The sequence below is a fragment of the Naegleria gruberi genome, assembly GCF_000004985.1.
Source record: "Naegleria gruberi genomic scaffold NAEGRscaffold_59, whole genome shotgun sequence".
NCBI classification, from domain to species: domain Eukaryota; phylum Heterolobosea; class Eutetramitea; order Acrasida; family Naegleriidae; genus Naegleria; species Naegleria gruberi.
In genome coordinates, this window is record NW_003163268.1 from 133,495 (window position 1) to 154,208 (window position 20,714).

The 20,714-nt window shown below is 33.3% G+C and overlaps 11 protein-coding genes across 11 annotated transcripts; 5 read left to right on the forward strand and 6 right to left on the reverse strand.

Annotated features, from left to right (window-relative positions):
• Positions 1–15: 15 nt before the first annotated feature.
• On the reverse strand, positions 16–1,584 carry NAEGRDRAFT_81442 (uncharacterized protein; the record flags this gene model as incomplete). The annotated part of the gene is made up of 2 exons (XM_002671704.1): positions 16–982; positions 1,014–1,584. The coding sequence occupies 2 exons, from the start codon at positions 1,582–1,584 to the stop codon at positions 48–50; spliced, it is 1,506 nt and encodes a 501-aa protein (XP_002671750.1). The 3' UTR covers positions 16–47.
• A 1,969-nt stretch (positions 1,585–3,553) lies between these two features.
• NAEGRDRAFT_52713 (uncharacterized protein) lies at positions 3,554–4,975 on the reverse strand (the record flags this gene model as incomplete). Its single annotated transcript, XM_002671705.1, has 1 exon — positions 3,554–4,975. The coding sequence occupies one exon, from the start codon at positions 4,973–4,975 to the stop codon at positions 3,554–3,556; it is 1,422 nt and encodes a 473-aa protein (XP_002671751.1).
• Positions 4,976–5,228: 253 nt separating this feature from the next.
• Positions 5,229–5,884, forward strand: NAEGRDRAFT_73229 (uncharacterized protein; the record flags this gene model as incomplete). The annotated part of the gene is made up of 2 exons (XM_002671641.1): positions 5,229–5,703; positions 5,748–5,884. The coding sequence occupies 2 exons, from the start codon at positions 5,229–5,231 to the stop codon at positions 5,882–5,884; spliced, it is 612 nt and encodes a 203-aa protein (XP_002671687.1).
• Positions 5,885–6,999: 1,115 nt separating this feature from the next.
• NAEGRDRAFT_73230 (uncharacterized protein) lies at positions 7,000–7,940 on the reverse strand (the record flags this gene model as incomplete). Its single annotated transcript, XM_002671706.1, has 2 exons — positions 7,000–7,502; positions 7,592–7,940. The coding sequence occupies 2 exons, from the start codon at positions 7,938–7,940 to the stop codon at positions 7,000–7,002; spliced, it is 852 nt and encodes a 283-aa protein (XP_002671752.1).
• A 206-nt stretch (positions 7,941–8,146) lies between these two features.
• On the reverse strand, positions 8,147–10,145 carry NAEGRDRAFT_73231 (uncharacterized protein; the record flags this gene model as incomplete). Its single annotated transcript, XM_002671707.1, has 4 exons — positions 8,147–8,630; positions 8,680–9,743; positions 9,873–9,929; positions 9,993–10,145. 4 exons carry the CDS (start codon positions 10,143–10,145, stop codon positions 8,147–8,149), a joined length of 1,758 nt encoding a protein of 585 aa, XP_002671753.1.
• A 332-nt stretch (positions 10,146–10,477) lies between these two features.
• Positions 10,478–13,239, forward strand: NAEGRDRAFT_81443 (leucyl-tRNA synthetase; the record flags this gene model as incomplete). Its single annotated transcript, XM_002671642.1, has 1 exon — positions 10,478–13,239. The coding sequence occupies one exon, from the start codon at positions 10,478–10,480 to the stop codon at positions 13,043–13,045; it is 2,568 nt and encodes an 855-aa protein (XP_002671688.1). The 3' UTR covers positions 13,046–13,239.
• Positions 13,240–13,916: 677 nt separating this feature from the next.
• Positions 13,917–14,605, reverse strand: NAEGRDRAFT_81444 (oxidoreductase; the record flags this gene model as incomplete). Its single annotated transcript, XM_002671708.1, has 1 exon — positions 13,917–14,605. The coding sequence occupies one exon, from the start codon at positions 14,603–14,605 to the stop codon at positions 13,937–13,939; it is 669 nt and encodes a 222-aa protein (XP_002671754.1). The 3' UTR covers positions 13,917–13,936.
• Positions 14,606–14,923: 318 nt separating this feature from the next.
• On the forward strand, positions 14,924–16,228 carry NAEGRDRAFT_73234 (LRR_RI domain-containing protein; the record flags this gene model as incomplete). Its single annotated transcript, XM_002671643.1, has 1 exon — positions 14,924–16,228. The coding sequence occupies one exon, from the start codon at positions 14,924–14,926 to the stop codon at positions 16,226–16,228; it is 1,305 nt and encodes a 434-aa protein (XP_002671689.1).
• Positions 16,229–16,308: 80 nt separating this feature from the next.
• On the forward strand, positions 16,309–17,670 carry NAEGRDRAFT_52718 (uncharacterized protein; the record flags this gene model as incomplete). Its single annotated transcript, XM_002671644.1, has 1 exon — positions 16,309–17,670. The coding sequence occupies one exon, from the start codon at positions 16,309–16,311 to the stop codon at positions 17,668–17,670; it is 1,362 nt and encodes a 453-aa protein (XP_002671690.1).
• Positions 17,671–18,025: 355 nt separating this feature from the next.
• NAEGRDRAFT_73236 (uncharacterized protein) lies at positions 18,026–18,637 on the forward strand (the record flags this gene model as incomplete). The annotated part of the gene is made up of 1 exon (XM_002671645.1): positions 18,026–18,637. One exon carries the CDS (start codon positions 18,026–18,028, stop codon positions 18,635–18,637), a length of 612 nt encoding a protein of 203 aa, XP_002671691.1.
• Positions 18,638–18,727: 90 nt separating this feature from the next.
• NAEGRDRAFT_52719 (uncharacterized protein) lies at positions 18,728–20,377 on the reverse strand (the record flags this gene model as incomplete). Its single annotated transcript, XM_002671709.1, has 1 exon — positions 18,728–20,377. One exon carries the CDS (start codon positions 20,375–20,377, stop codon positions 18,728–18,730), a length of 1,650 nt encoding a protein of 549 aa, XP_002671755.1.
• Positions 20,378–20,714: the final 337 nt, after the last annotated feature.

Here is a 20,714-nt window from a genome sequence, read left to right on the forward strand (position 1 = left end):
AAAAAATTATTATTTACTGAATCATTTGTTTATTGAGTTTTTGTTAATTAAAATTCAAACTTAAAGTCGTCGTTGGCTTGGAATTCTTCTGAAGCCATCAAAAATTCAGAACTTGTTTGAAGGTTGACACCACCAAAGTCAGAATTTTGATCTGGAGATTGTGATTCTTTCAATCTTTCTAAAATATCAATCAAATTTTGAAGCTGAGAAGGATCCATTGATTGAAGTGTTTCCATTGAAAGTTCTGGAACTGGAGGGGAAGCAACAGCAGCACCTGTACCATTTAAAGCTTGGTGTTGAGCTTGTTGCACGGTTGGTTGCTCGATACTATCTTGAATATTATTAAAGAGGGCTTCGAATAGTGCTGGATCCAATCCAGTACATTCGTTTGACAAAACGGAACGTTGATTTTCTTGTTGGAATAACGAATTGACCCATTGTTTACAAACCATATCGCTAATTGGCATGGATTGTTGTTGAGTGAGATCCATTGGCCAATGGAAAGTATTATGATTATCGTCGAGGAAATAGTTATTCAAAGTTGGGAAGTTATTCGAATCGAATCTTTGGAAGTGAGCTGAAGTTGGAGCTGACATGGCACTTGACAATCCACCACCTATCATATCTTGTTGTGGTTGAGGAGTTCCAGCACTTTGGGAAGAAATTGTCATTGGAGAATTTTGAGAATTTCCACAATTCTCACTTTCTCTTCTCAAGTTGAGGTAGACATTGAGTTTCATTTCTTTGGCCATCAATCTTTCAGGTGGTGATAATGTACAAGTGGCAGTAGATGTATGTGGATTAGTTGTATTATTGTTGGATGGAATAAATGAGGTACTTGTGGATGGTTGACTATTCGAAAGTTGACCAACACTCACGCAGCTATTACTTCTCTTTCTGATTGTATTCGAATTGGTTTGGTTGAGGATATATGGATGAGAGGCACTGGTGCTTCTATTTCTGGAAGAGGAATTTGGAGTTTCTGGAGAATTCTTTAAGACTAAAGGAACAACTTGAAGTTGTTTGAATGTTTGTAGTTGAGCAAGCGAGGTTTCTTCCCTTAAGTTTTGATTCTCTGAATGGTATGGTCTTTGTTTCAATCTTTGGAGTTTCGTCTTCCATCTTAGTTTGGAATATTTCGAATAATTCTTGATCACATGAAATACCATGATGAAGACTTTGATCCAGAGCAGTTAAAGCTTCTTCAGTGAATAGAATTTCTTCAGTCGAAGGAGTATCAACACTATTAGCAATTGATTGCTTTCTCTTCTTTTGTTTAGTTTCGACTCTTGGAGAATCATTATTCGAATCTTCTTCAGCAGCTGCAACTGACTTTCTTCTAGATGTTCTCTTTCTCTTCTTTGGAGTGGTTTCGCTACCTGGTTGGAAAGCCAAAACTTGAACACCAGTTGATGTACTCAAATTCAATTCGAAATAGTTTTGTTTAAATTCGTCATTGTTGATTTGTTTACGAAGTTTCTTTGGTTGACCACTGATAGGTGTTTTATCTGAAGCAATATCAGAATCGTTAGTGTAGTTAGAAATGACGGATCCTCTTCTCAAACTTGGGGAATAGGTGCTCATTTTGATATTTAGTTTAGTTTCGAATGGTGTGTCTATAAGTTGTTGTAAAGTGTACAAGGCGATGAGAGAATTTATATATTTCGGCGATAGAGTATATTACTAGTTGAACCAAGAGAAGGATTACTATTCAAATACTCTTTGACCAATTCAAGTATTTTACAAGTTGTTGTTTTTTTTTGATTCGAATAATTTGCAAGAAACCGTGTGAATTTATTCATCAGTGCCAATGAAAGGATCATCATGAAGAATGAACGACTGAGATGAAAACTGCACAAGAAGCATCTACTCGCAACTGACTTTGATCTGTGAGAGGCCACACGCTTGTGCTGCTCATTCTATTCGAAACGAAATCCACACAATAGGAAGACAAACTGTCTGTTGATTGGTCAAATGTCCTCTCTCTATACAATTATATTTCTATTGACTAGATATGTAGTGATCCATTCTTGTCCAGATTTCAAGTAACAGTTAGTTTCGTCTAAAAACTTAAAAAGCGTAATATGAAATATGACATTTTAATTGCAGCAAGTGTCAATATTTGGAAAAAAAGAAAGTTTGGAATGTACCAGATGAGTTTGAATAACACATTTCTCCATCGTACGAAACCTTTCAGATACTGGCTCTTTGAAAGTTGAAGTTTTGCTTTGTGAAATAAAAGGTTTTGTGATTTAAAATGTCAAGTGCTATGAAATTCATGTATGATTTTCTAATATGTGACATGATGACTATGTGCAGATGTTGATGTCAACAAGTAAATTACGAAGATAGAACTGTCATACAAGATTGGATCTACAAGTTTCAGATCTAGTGAAATAGTTTAGGTTAACGCAGACGAAAGGAGATAGATCAGTAATGATAGAAAAGGAATATCCTGTAACCATGGACTGTCTAATTACAAAGTGAATATACAACAGGTACTCTGTTATTAGTACATTGTGTATTCTCATGGAATTTGAATCTTTTAAAGTGGACAAAAATATACGAAAGTGTAATATTCTGAAAGGTGTGCGTGTTAGTAATCATTGTAATAACAAATTTGAGGAATCTTTCGGAATCTTTCTACAATCCACTCACTACAAATATTTCACACTACTGTACATTGTATTTTTGAGAATCTTTCGAATATGTCATTGTTCGTTAAAGAAATCGTTGCGTTAGTGGTTTTACAAATTCCAAACCGTGTCCTTTCCAAAATAATGGTGGGAACAGTTTTTCTTCACTGTTTCCATTTGTGTGGTTGTATCGAATTGATTTTCTTCATTATGTTCAACCAAATGAACCCAATGTTCAAGTTTCGAATAGAGAAGAGATAAGCACAGTTCTGTTCACTTCCCAAATAATATGACTTGACGCTTTCGCTCGTGTCTTTCCATCAAGAACCTTAAGGTTGCAAATTTGTTGACGAAATTGACGAGATTTCATTTTTCTAATTTTGTTTTGAAATTTTTTACAAAATTAAAAGTCCGTTCGTTCGATAATAATTGGACGTTCAGTGATGAGTCAGCAGTTGTTGATTGTATAGAAGATTTTTGATTCAATTACAATGTGACAGAGATATTGATTCTCATTTTGATTTTTCATGTTTCATTGTAAACAATTTCAAATAGAGATGTGTTGTAAACGAAAGGGGTTTGTGAGATAAATGAACTATTTCACAAGTTCATTTGTTTATTTCTTTTTCAAATTGGAAATGAAACTTTATGGTTAGTTTCGTTTGTATGTTTGATTCATGAAAAGAGAGATAGTTTTCTTTGAGATATTGTAGTTCATTAAATTGTTCTCTCTTCTATTTTCTTCAAGATTCGAATATTGTTAGTTCACCAATCAATAAGGTTCATTTCTTCCATAAGTTCATCAATAAAGAAAATTGTAAAAAATTGTAATCTTTTCATCCATTACACAAGTTCATTTCTTCCATTAGTTCATCATTAGCTTTTGTACAAAATTCTAAGTCTTTTCAACCATTAATTTATTCATCCGATATCAGTATCCCAATGTCACATAATTGATTATTCTTGAGTTTTTGGAAAATCTTCTCTACAAAGAAGAATTCTCCAGCAAATCGATACCTCACATGAATGATGGAATCAGTTGAAACATCCTCCTCAGTTTTTCCTCCATAAAAATACAAGCCACTTCCAGTTGCATCATGCACCAGTGAGGAGCACAATAACCTTCCTGCAGCAACTCCTAATTGAATGCAAACACTCCACTCATTCCTTTTCAAATCGAAAACATAGCAATCATTTTTAGGTATTCTATTGCTCTGTTCACAACCTCCCAAGCTTAATAAAAAACGTTGATCTATCAAACAAATAGTATTGCCATAAATTGGCTGAGGTACTGGGCATATCTTTGTTTCCTCAAATTTCACAACGGTCCAAGAATTTGTTTTGAAATGGAAGATGACCAAATCACATGTTAAAACAGGTACATCAATGTTCAGCTCACCAGCATAAATGACCATAGAATCGTTTGATGGATTGTAAACTGCTGTAGAAAATGATCTGGACTCTATTGGAATATTTGGAACAATTTTTTCTACCCACGTTTCAGTTTCACAATCAAAAACATATAAATCCTTACTGATCCACTCATCGGAATATCCTCCAAACAGAACAATGGTATTATTAAATGATCTATACACTGAAACATGTCCATAAATTCCAGGGGCTGGATTATTGACTGCCTCCTCTTCAAAAGGGAAATACTTCCACTCATTAGTATCCAAATTATATATAGTCAAGTCATTTTCTGGTGTTGAATCATCATTTCGTATACCTCCAATAATGTAGAATGAATTATTCACCGGATTATAATTCAGTGAATGATAATAGAGAGCATTTGGTGGGCTATCATCCGATTCCTTCATACCAATCGGTGGCAACCATTTCTTCTCCAGAATATCATATCTCTGAAATTCAATACCGTCATGATCTCTACCTCCCCATGAGTAAATAATTCTCGAGTGGTGATTATCAACAATCTCTGTCGTGTGTGCATAAATACTTAGTGGTTTGATGCAATCATCAGCTTGATCACTCTTCTGATCACGATGTTTTTCATCTTCGGAGCCTTCATGTACTGAATGTTTACTCTCTGATGTTGATGATTCCTCATCTTGATGATGATGATTATGATCTTCCTCTTCAACAATTTCCAACGTAACTTGTAGAGCCACATCATCATCATCATGATCTTTATCTTCATAATTCCTCTTTGAAAAATTCTGTCTATAAATCAGTGGATAATAGATGGGACACAAGGCTGTATGTCGATAGGTAATAAATTCAATATCAACATGTTCATCTTCTTGTTTATCATCATCGGGGATGGCAATGATTTCTTCTGAAGATGTTTTTGATTGTGAATCAGTACTCAAATTATCCATTTTGCTATTTATTTTCACTTGATATCAATTAGTATTAATTAGTATATTTGGTTCGGATCAAAAATATCAATAAACAATTTAATACTTTTGGATGACGAGTTTTTTTTTGTAAAGATTTTTAAATTTCCAGCCCGCCAATTTCAAAATTAAAAATAGAACAAATCACATCAAAAAAAATAACAAAACTCGTCATTGCAATTCTTTTGATTAAATTTTTTTCATCTTTTTTTTTGCGATAACAACAATCATCATGATGAGTTCGGCTGAACAACAACAACAACACCTGTCGGTGGTGGAGGATAGTGATCAAAGAATGGTGGAACATAATGAGGTTCCGATTATGGCCAAACCAGGAGAAGCAAATGCATACTTTCCAAGTTATACGACAAATCATCCAGTTGAGAGGGATTCTGATGAGGACGAGACTGAGGAAGTTGATGATGATGAAAATGGAGGACGTTTCTTTGATCCTCTCTTTGAATTCAAGGAACAAGACAGATTGTTGCCATATGCAAACATTGAGAGAATTATGAAAAAAACTGTGGAAATGTTTAATAAGAGTGCTAAAATTTCAAAGGAAGCAAAGGAGTGTATGCAAGAATGTGTCACAGAATTTATTTGTTTTGTGACAGGTGAAGCATCCGATCTTTGTGTAGAAGAAAAGAGAAAAACTGTGGCAGGAGAAGATGTTTTGAATGCCTTGGAAAAACTTGGTTTTGAAAATTATTGTAAGTTTTTATATTGAGATGAGTATTGTGTTAATTGTGAAAAGGTGGAGCCTTAAAAGAATGTCTGACGAAACATAGAGAATCCATCAAAAATGACAAGAAAGGATCTGGATCTAACAAGAACAAAAAAAAGTCATCAAAGGGCGGAAAGAATAACAACAATAAGGATACTAATTGTTGAAGACGGATTAAGTTGGAAGTTTATTACTTCAATATTATTATTCGATGATTTTCCTTGTCTGCTATATAGAGCTCGCCAGTGATATGATTGATACACAATCCATTTGGATTTCCCTCACTGAACTGGATTGATTTTAGGTAATTTCCCTCTGGTGAAAATATTAAAACTCTTCTATTAGTGATTCCATCACAAACAAGAATTTGTTTTGTGATCTTGTCTACTGTTACAGATGTTGGAAATTCAAACTCACCAACTCCATTACCTCTGCTACCAAATTTGAAAAATAATACCTTGCCTCTTGTATCTGTAACATACACTCTATTATTATGTCTATCAGATATGATACATTGATTTTCATGATTGACTGTAATACCAAAAGGTGACTCCATTTTGAGCTTTCTTTCACATCTCTTTCCAAAAGCATATAAAAAGTCACCATCCTTTGAAAGCACTTTAATTCTATGATTGGACGAATCTGATATGAATATATCACCATAATTTCCACCATTTTCAAAAGTATTCACATGTATTCCACAAATTCCATTGAATTGATAGGGTCCATTGCCAGGTTTCAATCTTAGACCTCTCCTCCAAAGTTGTTCATGCTTTATCAAATCGTAACAATAAATACATTCATCATCACCTGCAACTAATAAATTCCCATAAATATCTATTTCCATAAAAAGTGGTTTGAAAACCAAATCAATTTTATATTGAAATTCTCGTGTTGTTAAATCAAAGGCTTGAATCCTCCTATTGCCATGATCAGCAACTAGCAATATGTGATTTTCATGTGATATTTTTACATCGTATGGAAGTGAAAATTTGCCACATTCCGAATCCTCCCAAGAAGAAGCAATAATACCCAAACTATCTTCATCATAGGATGGCATTACCAATAATTTCGGAATGCAACCAACAATCTTTAGAGAATCACTCAATCCACATTCCAAAAAATCTTTTGATTTTCTCATCCCTTTCCTCATATTTTCCGTTAATTTTCTCAAGAGCCAATCTAAATGACTAAATTCCTCTTCCTCTTGATCAGTCTGCACATGATTAAAATCGTGTAGAATCAACACAAAGGTCACAGCTGATTCTCTTTTCATTTTTTTTTAAAATTCAAAAACAAAAGGTTTTCCAATTAGTTTGTCTTCCTTATTGCCAATAACAGAAATTGCATTAATATACATTCTGTCACTCTCCTTCTCATAGGCAAATCCTCTTGCTTTTGGACAGTGATTATGACCAAAACAGTGTACCTTTAAATTTGTGAAATGATTCGAGTCCAACAATGTGGTCAACTCTTCAGATCCTCTCGATGATCCATTTGATGTTCTATCCATATTGAATTTACAACATGGAAAGTGTGTCATTAGAATGTCAATATCATTCGGAATATTAAACGATGTCTTTTTACAAAACAAAGGTGGTGCCCAATTTCCTCTATATCTCACTCCATGAATCTTGATAGAATGATTATTATCGTCCACAATCGTCACACTTTCGTCCAACAGTAAATAATATTGTGATTTGAGAGTGGATTTGGATTTTTCCTCTCGGAAATACTTTTGAAATCGTGGATAGACAATAATATCAGGTGACCATTCATGATTTCCTATATATTTAATAATTAATTATTAAATCATATAATATATGTAATAATATATTGATGATGATGATATATTTGTCATGTTCATAACCTACCCACAATCATGATAATATATTTAAATACTCCATCACATTGTTTAATTAAATATTCAAAAAACGTGTCAACTTCTGTGAATAATCCAGTATTGGTAAAGTCACCACAATGCAGTAGAACATCACCTGCAGGCAGATCAACCATTTCATGCATACAATGTGTATCGGAAATGAGTACAAACTTCATGGGTTGAATTGGAAGATTTGAATGATGTTTTATGGATCGTTGTGGAACTTGTAGTGTTGTAATTTCCTCTTCGATTGGAGATGTTGATTCTCCTCCTCCTACTACTTCCACTGATGATGTGTGATGATTCTTTTGATAGTAAAAACTGCTTTCGTTTTCATTCATTTTTTCAATTTGTTTTATTCAAATTTGTGTCATCTAAACTTGGAATTTGTAATCAACTAGACAATTTTAAAAGTATTTCAAAAAGTTCAAGAAATTTATGAATTTGGAGTTTCAAAAATTCTCCATTAGCTTCAACTTTTTTGAACTAAGTTGCAAATATGAAATTTTCAACAATAAGCTGGTTCAATAATTACAATGAACTCTCTCTATCTTACATCTGAAATTACCTCTGCAAAGATTTCATCCCAAGGAGTTAGTGCCTCTTCAGTTACTTCATTTAGTGAGGAGCTAGGAGTCATTTCTTCCTCTTGAGTGAGTTGTTTCAGAATACTCATTAGTACTTCATCATTTTGCAGTGGAATGTCATCGTTTGGTGTACCAGAGGAACTGATGATTGATAAATTATCTTTCAGTAAACTGAGTGGAGAAATATTTCTATTGAGAACTTGTGTCATTTCATCAATGAGATCCTTGTGCATATTTTGAACTCGTCTATATCGTTTACTCATCAAGCTGATTGCTCTAAAGTCCTTCTCCAGAATTGAGAAACTGTCAAATGTGATGGTTTGTCCTGAGGAAGTAAGAATGCTGGCCTTTCTAGGTTTCAATCCTTTTTCTACCATTTTACAAACATTCAAGTGAAATGCACAAGCTTCCACAACAGGTGAAAGAACTGCAAATAAGCAATATCTAATTAATTTTCAAAATGGTTATCAATTTGATGATTTTGGATACTTACGGAAACAATTCATTTTCAGTCAATAAGGTTATTCTGAGTGCACTTTCTTCCATCATTGAATAGCTCACTTCTTGAATCTGTTTCAAGAATAAAAATGCATACCCTTCTGATAAAATTGTTGTAAACAATCTCTGATGTTTAAAGTATCCATCGCTGTGGCAGTCAGTTAGAGCTTTCATAGCTTCTGATTTGTGTTTCATGAGGGCCTTGAATATAAAGTGAGAAACTTGTTTGAAGAGTACATAGTTTTGAGGAGTAATTTTGGTATTTCTCATGTAGTCCCAAGTACCTGGCAGTAAGAATTCATCGAGTTTTCTATTTACAGAGTAGAAAAACAGTTGGTACATGTTATCCAACAGATTTTCCATATTATTCAATTCTTTCATAAATCTGGCCGAAACTAGAGTCTTGTGATGGACTAAACTAGCATAAAATCTATTTCTCAAGGTTTTTTCGTTATCCAAATAAAAATTAATAAGGGTATGATAATAGCTTGCTTTGATTTGATTTCCTTCTGCGACACAAGTCATAAACATCAAGTGACAAGAGGCACCCCAATAAAACTGTGTGATATGATCCACAGAAAGTGCTGCAATTTCACATTCTGCCCTTCTCAAAATATAATCCACATAGTCCAATTCACCCAACAGTTGTGAACTCAATGTCAAAATACCCAAATAGAAAGCATAAATACATCTCAATTCCCCCTTTGATTTTATCCATCCATCATTATGAAGCAATTCAACATCTTCCCCTCTCTCAAAACAATGCAAGTAATTATTCACAAAATGTACAAGTTTAGCCCTCTCAATCAGAGGATGAATACCACAAATGAAAGTAAAGTACAACTCAATCACCCTCATAGGTGTAATTGGAGAGGGTTTAGTTGTAAATATTCCAGCACTACCATTTGCATTATTGGTCATTGTGATATCGGTACTACTCTGATCATCGGAAGTCTTTTTCTTAATAGTATCATCGGATGATGATGACGATTTGGGTTTATCCTTTGATTTTAATGAATATAATTCAGAACCCTTTCCTCTCTTTTGTGGTGTATTGTACTATAAGAAGTTTTCCGTTCAAATATTCATATGGAGAGTGCAATTATTATTGTAATTAAATATATCGAAATATTGAGTGATAATATTTTGATGATGGGGGTATAAGGAATATTAATAATTGAAACATACAACACATTCCGATCCGACTGCTAAACACTTTGAGCATCCACTTAATTTCTTATCACACTATTTTCATATCATTGTGATGATGAAGTTTTTCAATGAAAGTTTTAAAAGATGAAAACAAACCTTTTTATGCAATTTTCTACACCGAATACATGCAATGGGATGGCAATCTCCACTAAACGTCAATTGATTCATTTGCTGATGTTCCTGTTGTTTGTCATTACCTTCACTATTATCGGGAGGAGATGATGATGAAGGATCCACTTGATGAAACATTTTTTTCGTAGTTTAAAGTAACTAGTCGATCGGTTCTGCATGCCAAAACCAGAGAATGCATTGGCCAAGTTTGAATGTGGTTGGAAATGTTGGTAAAGTGCTTCGGCGGGGTGGAGTTTTTAATATGTACGCCTTTAACAATGTTGTAAAAAATATTTAAATATTTAAAAAAAAAATATCCACAGTAATTCTACTAACCAATGTTATTACAGCAAAATCATCCTCCTTAGAATTTGTATCTTTAAAACGGAACAAACCTAACTAGAGAGAACAAAGAGGATCACTACAAGTTAAACAATAACAATTATCGTACTTAAACCAGAAAGAAAAAAATGATTGGTGCTGGTGGTATGCCAGGTGCCGGTGCCGATGCTGCTGGTTCTTCCGATGATGCTCCTCCATCTGGTGCTCAACCAAAACTCTCTCGACTCTTACAAATTGAACAAGATTTTGCTGCAAAAGATGACCTTGGTATTATTTCCGAAATACATGATAGTAACCAAAAGATTCTGTTGATATCATGCCACACCTTGAATGCGGATCATTCTCTCAACACGGATCATGTAATAGTCAAGATTGATACCATCATTAGATCATACAAGATCCGAAATCCCAATACCACAATCAAGGCACCTCTCATGATTAAAACATCCAACTCGGAGGCATTCCTACAAAGATTGAACAAATTGGGGGTATGCAGAGAAGTGAAGGAAAATATAGTGTTCTATGATGAAATTTCAAAATTTAGCAAATTTGCAAGTTTGTTTTGTGATTGTTGCTTTCAAAACATGTTGGAACGAAAGCAAATTGGTTTCAATTTTAAAACCTTGTACATGTTGAAAATGCAACTCAGGAGGCCTTATCCTTCATGTCTGGATCGATTTAAAAGTGATATTATCATTGGTGCTTATATTGCCTTTCCAGAGTTTGTGTTTGGTGTGACGAATGTTTGGATTAATGAGAATGAAAGTTTTGGAGTTTACAAGATGAAAAACAGCGACCAGCTACTAATTCACAGTCAAAGTCAAGTTGTATTGGAGAATCTTTTTTACCTAGGATATATTGAGAGTATGGAAAGTTTGGTTTCAATCCAAGGAAGCTCACTATTGGGTTCTAGAGTTTCATTTAGAGGATCAAAATCTGACAAGTTGTACATTCTTCCGTGCATATCTTTAATGAATAACCTAATAATGGCATCTGTTCCATCTCAAGTGGAATTGGATTATAAATCATGGTTGAATATTGGAACAAGAGAGGATTGGAAATCATATGTAGATCAGTGTGCCCCAACACCATTTCTCAATAACTCAAATCCAACAATTGGTTATTTCCCTGCCCTATATAAGGGTCCAAAGCATCTTTTCAATCGATCAGATGCTTCGTTTGTAAATATTGAGGAGGTTTGGGATATTTTACATAACAACAAATTACCAGAAAAGAGACCAAAAGACAGAAACACTTCACCTGGAGAAGTGACAGTATTATTAGATGAAACGTTTGATAGTAATGTTCTAAGGAGATTTCTCCAGTTGAAATTGAGATTTCCATTGAACCAAAATGTATTATCTTTAAGAGGGAAGATTGTGGATTGGTTGTTTAACCATAATCTAGTACTTCCAGTGACTGAAGACCGAACAACTACTCAACTAGTAATACGTAATGAATCTATTACTGATTCATCAGAAACTGCTATATTCTATCCTGTAATTAATGACGAGCAGATATCTAATTTATTCCTCAAACAAGAGTATTTGACAAAACTAAAAAATAGCCTGTCAGCATTCTTAATTCTCCTTTTCAACTATCTGGAGAAAAATGGGATAGATTATGAGAGAGATCATCCTTTTAGAGATTACTTGGATGCAAATCAAACCATTTGGAAAGATTATGACAAGAATTTAATTCACTATCAGCTAGTTGGTAGTACCAAAATCCTCTCAGAATTGAGCTATCAATCTATGTTTCCTAAACTAAAGCCAAGTATGATTATTTCTAATCAGTATATGTTACTAGATGGAATGAGAATGGAGATTCAAAATATGGATGATTTGAAACGACAACTGATAGATTTATATTCAGCAACAGCCTACAGAATGACAATCGTTCATGGAATGTTTGATGATCCTTCTTTTGATAGAACAGTTGCTAACAGTTACATTCTTTCACTGAATAATTATCTGGAAATATTAGAGAGCCATAGTAAAACAGAAGTTATTGAAGAGGAGGAGCTAGATGAGCTCGATTACCTATTTATAGCTCTTTCCTCGAAACATTTATTGAAATCATACTCTTACTATGCTGAGTTTAACATTAGATATGCATTTAATGACGGCTGGTATACTGCACAAATGGTTTTTAAAGAATATGTCCAAAGAAAGAATTTTATTAAGAGGAAACCTAACACTCTACTAATCAATAATTTCCTAAAAAATCAATTAAGAATACTGCATCCAATTATACCAGCATTCGCATCTTACTGTTGGACTGACATACTTGGTATCAAAGATTCAATACTCTGTTATGAAAATATTCCATTACCTGATCCTAAATATTTACTGTCTAATCATTTAATAAGAGCAGTACTTCCAAAATCCAAGTTGAGGAAAAGAAAATATTCAACAGCTAGGATAACTGTTTGTGACAAGAAGGAGGAATGGCATGTGAAAGCCTTAGCAGCTCTCAAAGCACATGAAGAGTATATTAATTCACAAGATTGCTTGAACAAACTTTTCTTGTACGTAAAGGATTATTTGAAAGAAAAAGATATCAAAACGATAATGCGATATATGAGTGCTCTGTGTGAGTTGTACAAAGAACTGGGATCTGATATTTTCATGAATGGAATGAATATGAATTGCTCAAGCCACATTTTGAATGGATTAGTGAACAATTCCAATTAGATGGATATCCAATTGATTGTTACTTGGAAAGGTCATCTGAGAACTCAACCATAGCCAATCCTTTCTTTCCTATTGTAAAATTAATTGATTAATGAGCTTTATTTACATATTCCATACACCTTGGATAATTCCATTCATCAATATTTACAGATGATACACTCTTTCCTTCAGCCATCTGTGTCAATAAATCTGTCACCTCAATCAATTCTGTATCTTGAGGATTTCCATAAAAAGCTCTCATCAAGAGCATGTTACGTAAATTATCTGGCAAGTATGAAATTTCATTATCCAAAAAGATGGTCTTTTCCATATCTCTTCCCAAACTATTCACTCTCTTGGTTTGGAAAATATGATGTCTATACAATCTATGTGTGAAAACATCAGGCATGTGTTTCAGAATATTATCAGCATGAAATTTCACACCAGCAGTCAACAAGACAATTTCAAATCGTTTCTCCATCTCTACCAAAAACTCTTCCAATCCAGGTCTCAACATGACATGACATTCTGGATAACAAGGAAACGAATTATGGAATGGTCTCTCCGAACTAGCAATTAAACATTCATCCAAGTCCAAAACCAAAGTCATTTCTCTATCGGATTTGATAGCAGGAAGAGAACACAATCCATCCCGAGAGGCATACTTGTAATTGATGGAATTATGACGAATTGTTGATGCAGATGATGATGAATTTTTGAATATTCTTCCATTCTTGTTGTTGCTGGTAACAAGGAAGGAAATTGATGATGAAAACTTGCAAGATTTTTGTGCTGTGAGAACTTTGAGCATTTTTTTCTAATTTTTAATAAAATTCATTTTCCTTTCACAAATTAATGAAATAAGGTACATATCATCAACAATTCTTAATTTACATTTACATGAGGAGAGGTTTATTTTTCTTTACGATACATGACATCTGTTCTCATGACATATTTAAATTCATTTGGATCACTCAACACACTTCCTTCATGATAATTCGAATGAACAAACATCAAGACTTGACCTGCTTGTGGTTTCACACTATGAGTTATTTCACATCTCGAATTGAGAAAGTTAGTTTCACCTCCACTCTCCACATCATTCAAATATAAGAGAACTGTAATGAAAGATCTTTCCACAACTTTCATTTTCTTTCCATTAATTTCCACATTAAGAGTTGGTCTCTGAAAACAACCATCATAATGAGGAGCAAAATATTCTCCAGCTGCATACTTGTAGAAACGAATTCTTTCATTGAGACCACACAATTTAAAACCATCTTGTGGACCTACTTTGAGTGATGACACATTCTGTGGCAGGTATTTCTCTAATTTTTTGTAAAGCATGTCAGAATATTGCTTTTTATCAATCATGGCACGAGAGTTATTTCTAACATCTTTCATCATGGTAGATGAAGTAGGACCTGTTGAAATTGGGGCTTCTCCATAACCAATTTCTTCACTTTCTTTCAAAAGTTTCGAACATTCTTCTGTGGAGAATAAATTCTTGATGAGCCAAATGTTGTTTGGATCAATGGTTTCAAGATGTGGTTGCTTAGAGATGGTGGATGAAGAGATCATTGCTATTGTTTCTTTTGTTTTTTTGAAAATAAATGATACAAACAGTCTGAAAAGTTTAAATTAAACGATGAACATTGAGTTCACAGTTCGAAGCTCGGTAATATGAAAACACGTTATTAAGGGTAATCAAGGTTAACAAATGCAGCCCGTCTAGCTCAGTCGGTAGAGCGCAAGGCTCTTAACCTTGTGGTGGGCGATTCCTTTTACGATTCTGTCTGTTTATTTTGAAATAGTTAATTTTACAATAATAAATAATTTATCTATAATATTTCAAAACAATAACAATACTATCTATTTATTAATTTTTATTTAAAAAAAATGAAGAAGCGAATGAGAGAAGAATTTGATCGTAATTCAATCATGATGGAAGGAAAGGAGTACGATAACTTATTCCCCGATGATATTTGTGAAGAAATTATGCAATGGCTAGCTTGGAAAGAAGTTTTATTGAATTGTTGCCTAATTTCCAAGCAATGGTTTACAATTGCAAAATCAAGATATAGAGCAAGTATTCAACTCACATATGGTCAAGAAAAATTATGGCTATGTTTTATTAAAGAGCAGCAGGAAGGAATTTCTCGTATATTTAATATTGGTGTTGATTCTTTCAGAGTGGTGGGAAGTTACTTTATAGATAGCATTAATGCAGAGATTATTAGCAAATCGTTTCCTAATTTGAAGCGATTGGAAATTGGTGATAACCAACAATTTGGAGATTGTGGAGCAGAGTCGATAAGTAAGATTAAGACTTTGACGAGCTTGAATGTTTTAGATTGTGGAATAACTTCAAAAGGAGCAGAATTTATTGGATTGTTAAACGGGCTGACCTATCTTAATATTGGAAATAACAAGATTATGGATAGTGGAATGAAATTTATTGGAAAATTGAGTTCACTGAATGTTTTGCAGATTGGTAGTACTGAGATAACTAGTGAGAGTTTTAAATTGGTGGGCTGTATGAAGGGATTAACATCTCTTTCTATTTATTCAAATCCAGTCACAATAGAAGATGCAAAATCCATAAGCTCAATACACGGCCTTAAATCTCTAAATATCAGCAATACAGGAATTTCTGTGGAAGGATTGAAATATTTAAGTGCACTGACTTTACTAACGAACTTGTCTTTGGCCAAGAATAACATTACAAATGAAGGGCTTTTATCAATATCCCAAATGAAGCAAATAACTAAACTCTTTCTTCAACATAATGTAATAGACTGTGATGGAGCTCAATTATTAAGTACAATGACCAATTTGAGATTATTAAATATTAGTCAAACCAAAATCACCACTGAAGGAATCAAGCACATTACCTCCTTGAAGAACATTACATCTTTGAATATTTCGATTAATCAGTTAAATGATGAAGCTTTAAAATTAGTTAGTTCAATGAATCAATTGACCAATCTCAGTACACACAATAACAAGCTAACCAGCGAAGGCGCAAAACATATAAGCCAATTGAATAATCTAACAGAACTCAACATTTCCTCAAATCCTGTAAGAATCGAAGGTGCCAACTATTTAAATCAAATGACAACACTCAAAATAATTAATGTTTCAAACTGTAGAACTGGAATCTTCCAATGGAACAATAATATTGATCTACAATTTGATGACTAGCAGCACATGAACCATAAAGTTAAATAGTAAACAACTCTTGTTACCCATAAAGCAACCATCAAATTCACCAATCAAAAAAAATGCCAAACATCAACATTCGACTTCGACAAGCCAAAAACTTGGCAGCAAAAGACCTTTCCAAAACGTCGGACCCATTGGTAATTTGCACAGTTAACAACAAGAAATCATTCAAGACAGAACCAATCATGATGGACTGCAATCCAAACTGGGAAACGCACAAGAAACCAATTAAACATGAATTTACGGTGAATTTTGACAAATTAACAGACGTGATACAATTACAAGTGGAAGACTATAACATCTTCTCTAAAAACAAACCAATAGGAAGTTGTCAAATACCTCTTCAATTTTTAGAAAAATCAAAACCAATGGAATTTACATTTGATTTACGTGATACGAAACAAGCAATTGCTGGACAATTGGTAGTTTTATTGGAAGCAATGGATTTTGGAATTGTTCCTTCAACAACAACAGTGCCTATGTATCCTCTTCCGACACAGCAACCATATTCTCCTCCTATTTCTGTTGTGCAGACACAGCAACCACAACAACCACAGCCACAGATACAGCCACAACAGCCACAACAGCAACTAGTTGGAAATTTACAAAGGAATGACAGTAGTCCAACACTTGCTGCACTCAGACATGGATCTTTCCTGACCAATAATAATACAGGTGTTGGTGGTCAATCACCTATTCAACAGCATCCATTGCAAACTTCTCAGAGTTTTATCATGCAAAAAACGACAATGGATCAACAACAATCATCAATGATGATGGGCACAGGAAGTAATAGTGTATATGGAATGCCACTACCACAACAATATGTCAATAATGGAATGCAACAACAGCAACAACAGCCATTGACACATTCCAATTCGTTCATTAATTATTCACAACAACCACAACAACAACAACCACCATCAATGTATAATAATTCTCAGCAAGGAGTTAATATAATTTCACCAAGTGCTAATAATAATAATAATATTGGAACTCAATATACTCCTCCACAACAGTATAATCAACAGTATAATCAGGGAATTGTTAATAGTCCAGGAAGTATTTCATCTCCTTCGAATTTACAACCAATGAATAATTCATCATCTTATAATTTAATGAATAATTGTCAACTACAAGGAAATGTACAAGCTCAACAAATTCAACAAAATGATAATAGTGTATCTACTCCAAGAAAGGCATTGCCTACATTACCAGTTAAACAAGGAAGTACAAGTCCTCAAACAATTGGTCAACCAACAATTGATTCACAAATTCCAAAACCAAATGAGCTACCTCAATCGAATCAATGGACTGGTGTTGTCACTGATCAATACATTGATTATGTAGTTTCCCAACTTCCAATTCCACTCTCCATACCAGAATATTACCAACGTTTTGTAAAGCCATTTAAAATATAAATCCAAATCTGGACATTTGAATGATTTGAAACTTTTTAAAAAAATGATAAAACGAACAATTGAAACTCTTGTTGATGAAGCAAATGTTGGATCTGAAACAAAAAAGACGAAACTCACTCATGAAGTTTTCAATGATGATATTCTGGGTGAAATTTTATCCTTCCATGATGATTTTAAATTCATTGTATTGAATTGTGCATTAGTTTCGAAACAGTGGTTGAATGTCATATTGGAAAGATCAAGACTTTGTTTTCGATGTTATAGTAACAATTTGAAAGGTCGATTTTTACAAAATATTGCAACTTTGGTGGTGAGATTTGGAACTGTCGAATTTGATTATCAAATACTTGGTCTGATGAAACGTTTATCACATCTTCGAGCTTGTTTTAATGATATTGGTGTTGAAGGGGCTAAACACATCAGTCAATTGAAACAATTAACTTTTCTTGGAGTGAGTGGTAATTTTGTTGGAGTGGAAGGAGCCAAATACATTAGTCAATTGAAACAATTGACAAACCTAGATATTTGTTTTAATAATATTGGAGATGAGGGAGCAAAACACATTAGTGAATTGAAACAATTGAAAAATCTCAAAATTGGAAACAATTACATTGGTGTTGAAGGTGCCAAATATATTAGTCAACTGAAACATGTAACCAAGCTTTCTATTAGTTATAACAATGTCAGAGTTGAGGGGGTTAAATACATTAGTGAAATGAAACAATTAACTGATCTTAACATTGGTGAGAATGTAATTGGTGATGAAGGAGCTAAACATATTAAGAAATTGAATCAATTGACTAGATTAAGTATTTCAGGTGTTGAAATAAGTGAAGCAGGAGCTAAATACATTTGTGAAATGAAACAATTAACACAGCTCAATATTAAGAATAATAACATTGGCAAAATAGGCAAGGAATATATCTGTACTGAACTGAAATATTTAATTGATCTTGAAGTGTACTGAAGTATAAAAAGAAAAAATTCATTTTCTTTCGTGCATTTGATTTGTACAAATACCATCCATGAAAGGTAATCTTCTTGTCTATACTTAAAATTATTTATTCCAATAACTTAATAATTCTTCCATTTTACCATACGAGTTGATGCTAACCTTCCTTAATTTGGCAAAAGTTGGATTTGTTTGCAAAGCTTTCACACATGCTTTTGATGCAGAAACGGAATGTGCATCAATTTTTCTCAAATTTACCAAATTGGTACACTTGGAAACAAGGTTTTCATACAAATTGATGCCATCCATATTGCAACATTGACAAATTAATTCCTTCAAATTGGAAAAGACTGGTGAATCGAAAATGATTTCGAATAAAGATTCTAAACAAGCCAAATCAGAAATATCCAAATATTCCAAGTTAGATAAGGTAGGAGCACTCAAAAAGGTTTCATAGGAACTCTTCAATAAGTTCTTGTTTTCACAATATCTAGCACTTGAATGAGAGATAGTGAGCCTCTTTAGATTTGGGCAATGATAAGAGAGTGAAGGAAAGGTTGAAATGTAGGTACTTTTCAAATTCAAATCAGTGAGTGAGCTTTGAGAGTTTGGTGGACATTGTACAACCTCTGAATTTTCTTGTCTGTAGTGTGCAGTAGGACCTCCAAAAATGTTTGCATTTCCCCAATTAAAGTTTTCAGCTTTGAGTGTTGTGAGTTTTGGTAAACTTGGAGAAACAATCAAATTTACAAATTCACTATTTGGCATGGAACAATAGGAAAGATCAAGTCTAGTAATATTGGTTAAACTTGTCCAAAAGTTTGGGTAAAGAGTCAATCTATGATTTCTAATACCCAAATATTCGAGATTGACCTTATCTTTCAACAATTCGGTTAGTCCATAGTCTTCATTTCCAGATTGAGAATGTTGTGCTAATTCTAAATGAGTGAGTTGATTCAAATATTTGGATTCTGAAATGATTTGCAAAAATGATTTTGGAAAGTCGTGGCTTGTCAAGTCTAATTTTTTAACACTGGACATGAAACTGCTATTGAGTAATTCCTTTGCCTCCTTTTCTGTAAACTTTTTCACATTGGCCAAGTTTAATTTTGTCAAATTCTTCATTGAACATTTCTTTAAATTCTTCACACTTTGAATTCCCATATTATTGGATGCTAAATTCAATTTTGTCAAATTCTCCAACTTTTTACAATTAGAAAGTACTTGAAATGTATCAACACCAGCAGAAAACAATGATAATGAAGTGACATTCTTGATAAATGGTCCATCTAACAAACTGGTAATCTCTTCCTTTCCAACTTTGACTGACTTTCGTCTACTATAACTTGCAGTACCTAATCTCACTTTAAAACTAAGTCTTTTCAAGGTTTCTCTCCACATCTTGGATACCAATTGACAGGAATTCATCAGAACTGGTATATCCAAGAATTGATAAATGTGAAATAAATTATCCGAATTTAATTGATCGGACGAAACTCTTCTTCTATGCACATCCAACTCCTTCAAGAATTCGTTAATATTACCAACAAATTCATCAATCATACAATTATTATTTACAAAATAATGATGACCAACTAATTTCACCTTTTTAGAAAGTGACAGTAATTGATCATTGACATTGGTCATTTCATTAAATAAAGTACCATCAATATTTTCATCAACATGTTCATCAACATTTGCAAGTTGTTGATCTGATGTTTCTTCGTGTTTTCTCTTCTTGCTTTGTTTTGGCATTTTTTTTTCTAGAAGAAAGTGGTTGAAACGAAACTTTACAATTATTTCAACCTGTCAATTTAACAGATTTTCCAGAAAATGGAGTGAATTCACAAATTCCACTATTTATTGGCTAATAATAACTGTTCAATAATAATTATTCAATTCTGGATTACCATTTATGGTGCTTTCTATAAAAAGTTTAAAATTCACAATTTCAATAAATATTTTCAAATAACAACTTTGATTAAAACTAGATCATTTGAAAAAGATCTAAAAATTAAATTCCCTTTCACTCAATCAAAAAAAAAGATCAAATTTATTTTTAAATATTAAAAAAAAATGAAGAAAACTTCTT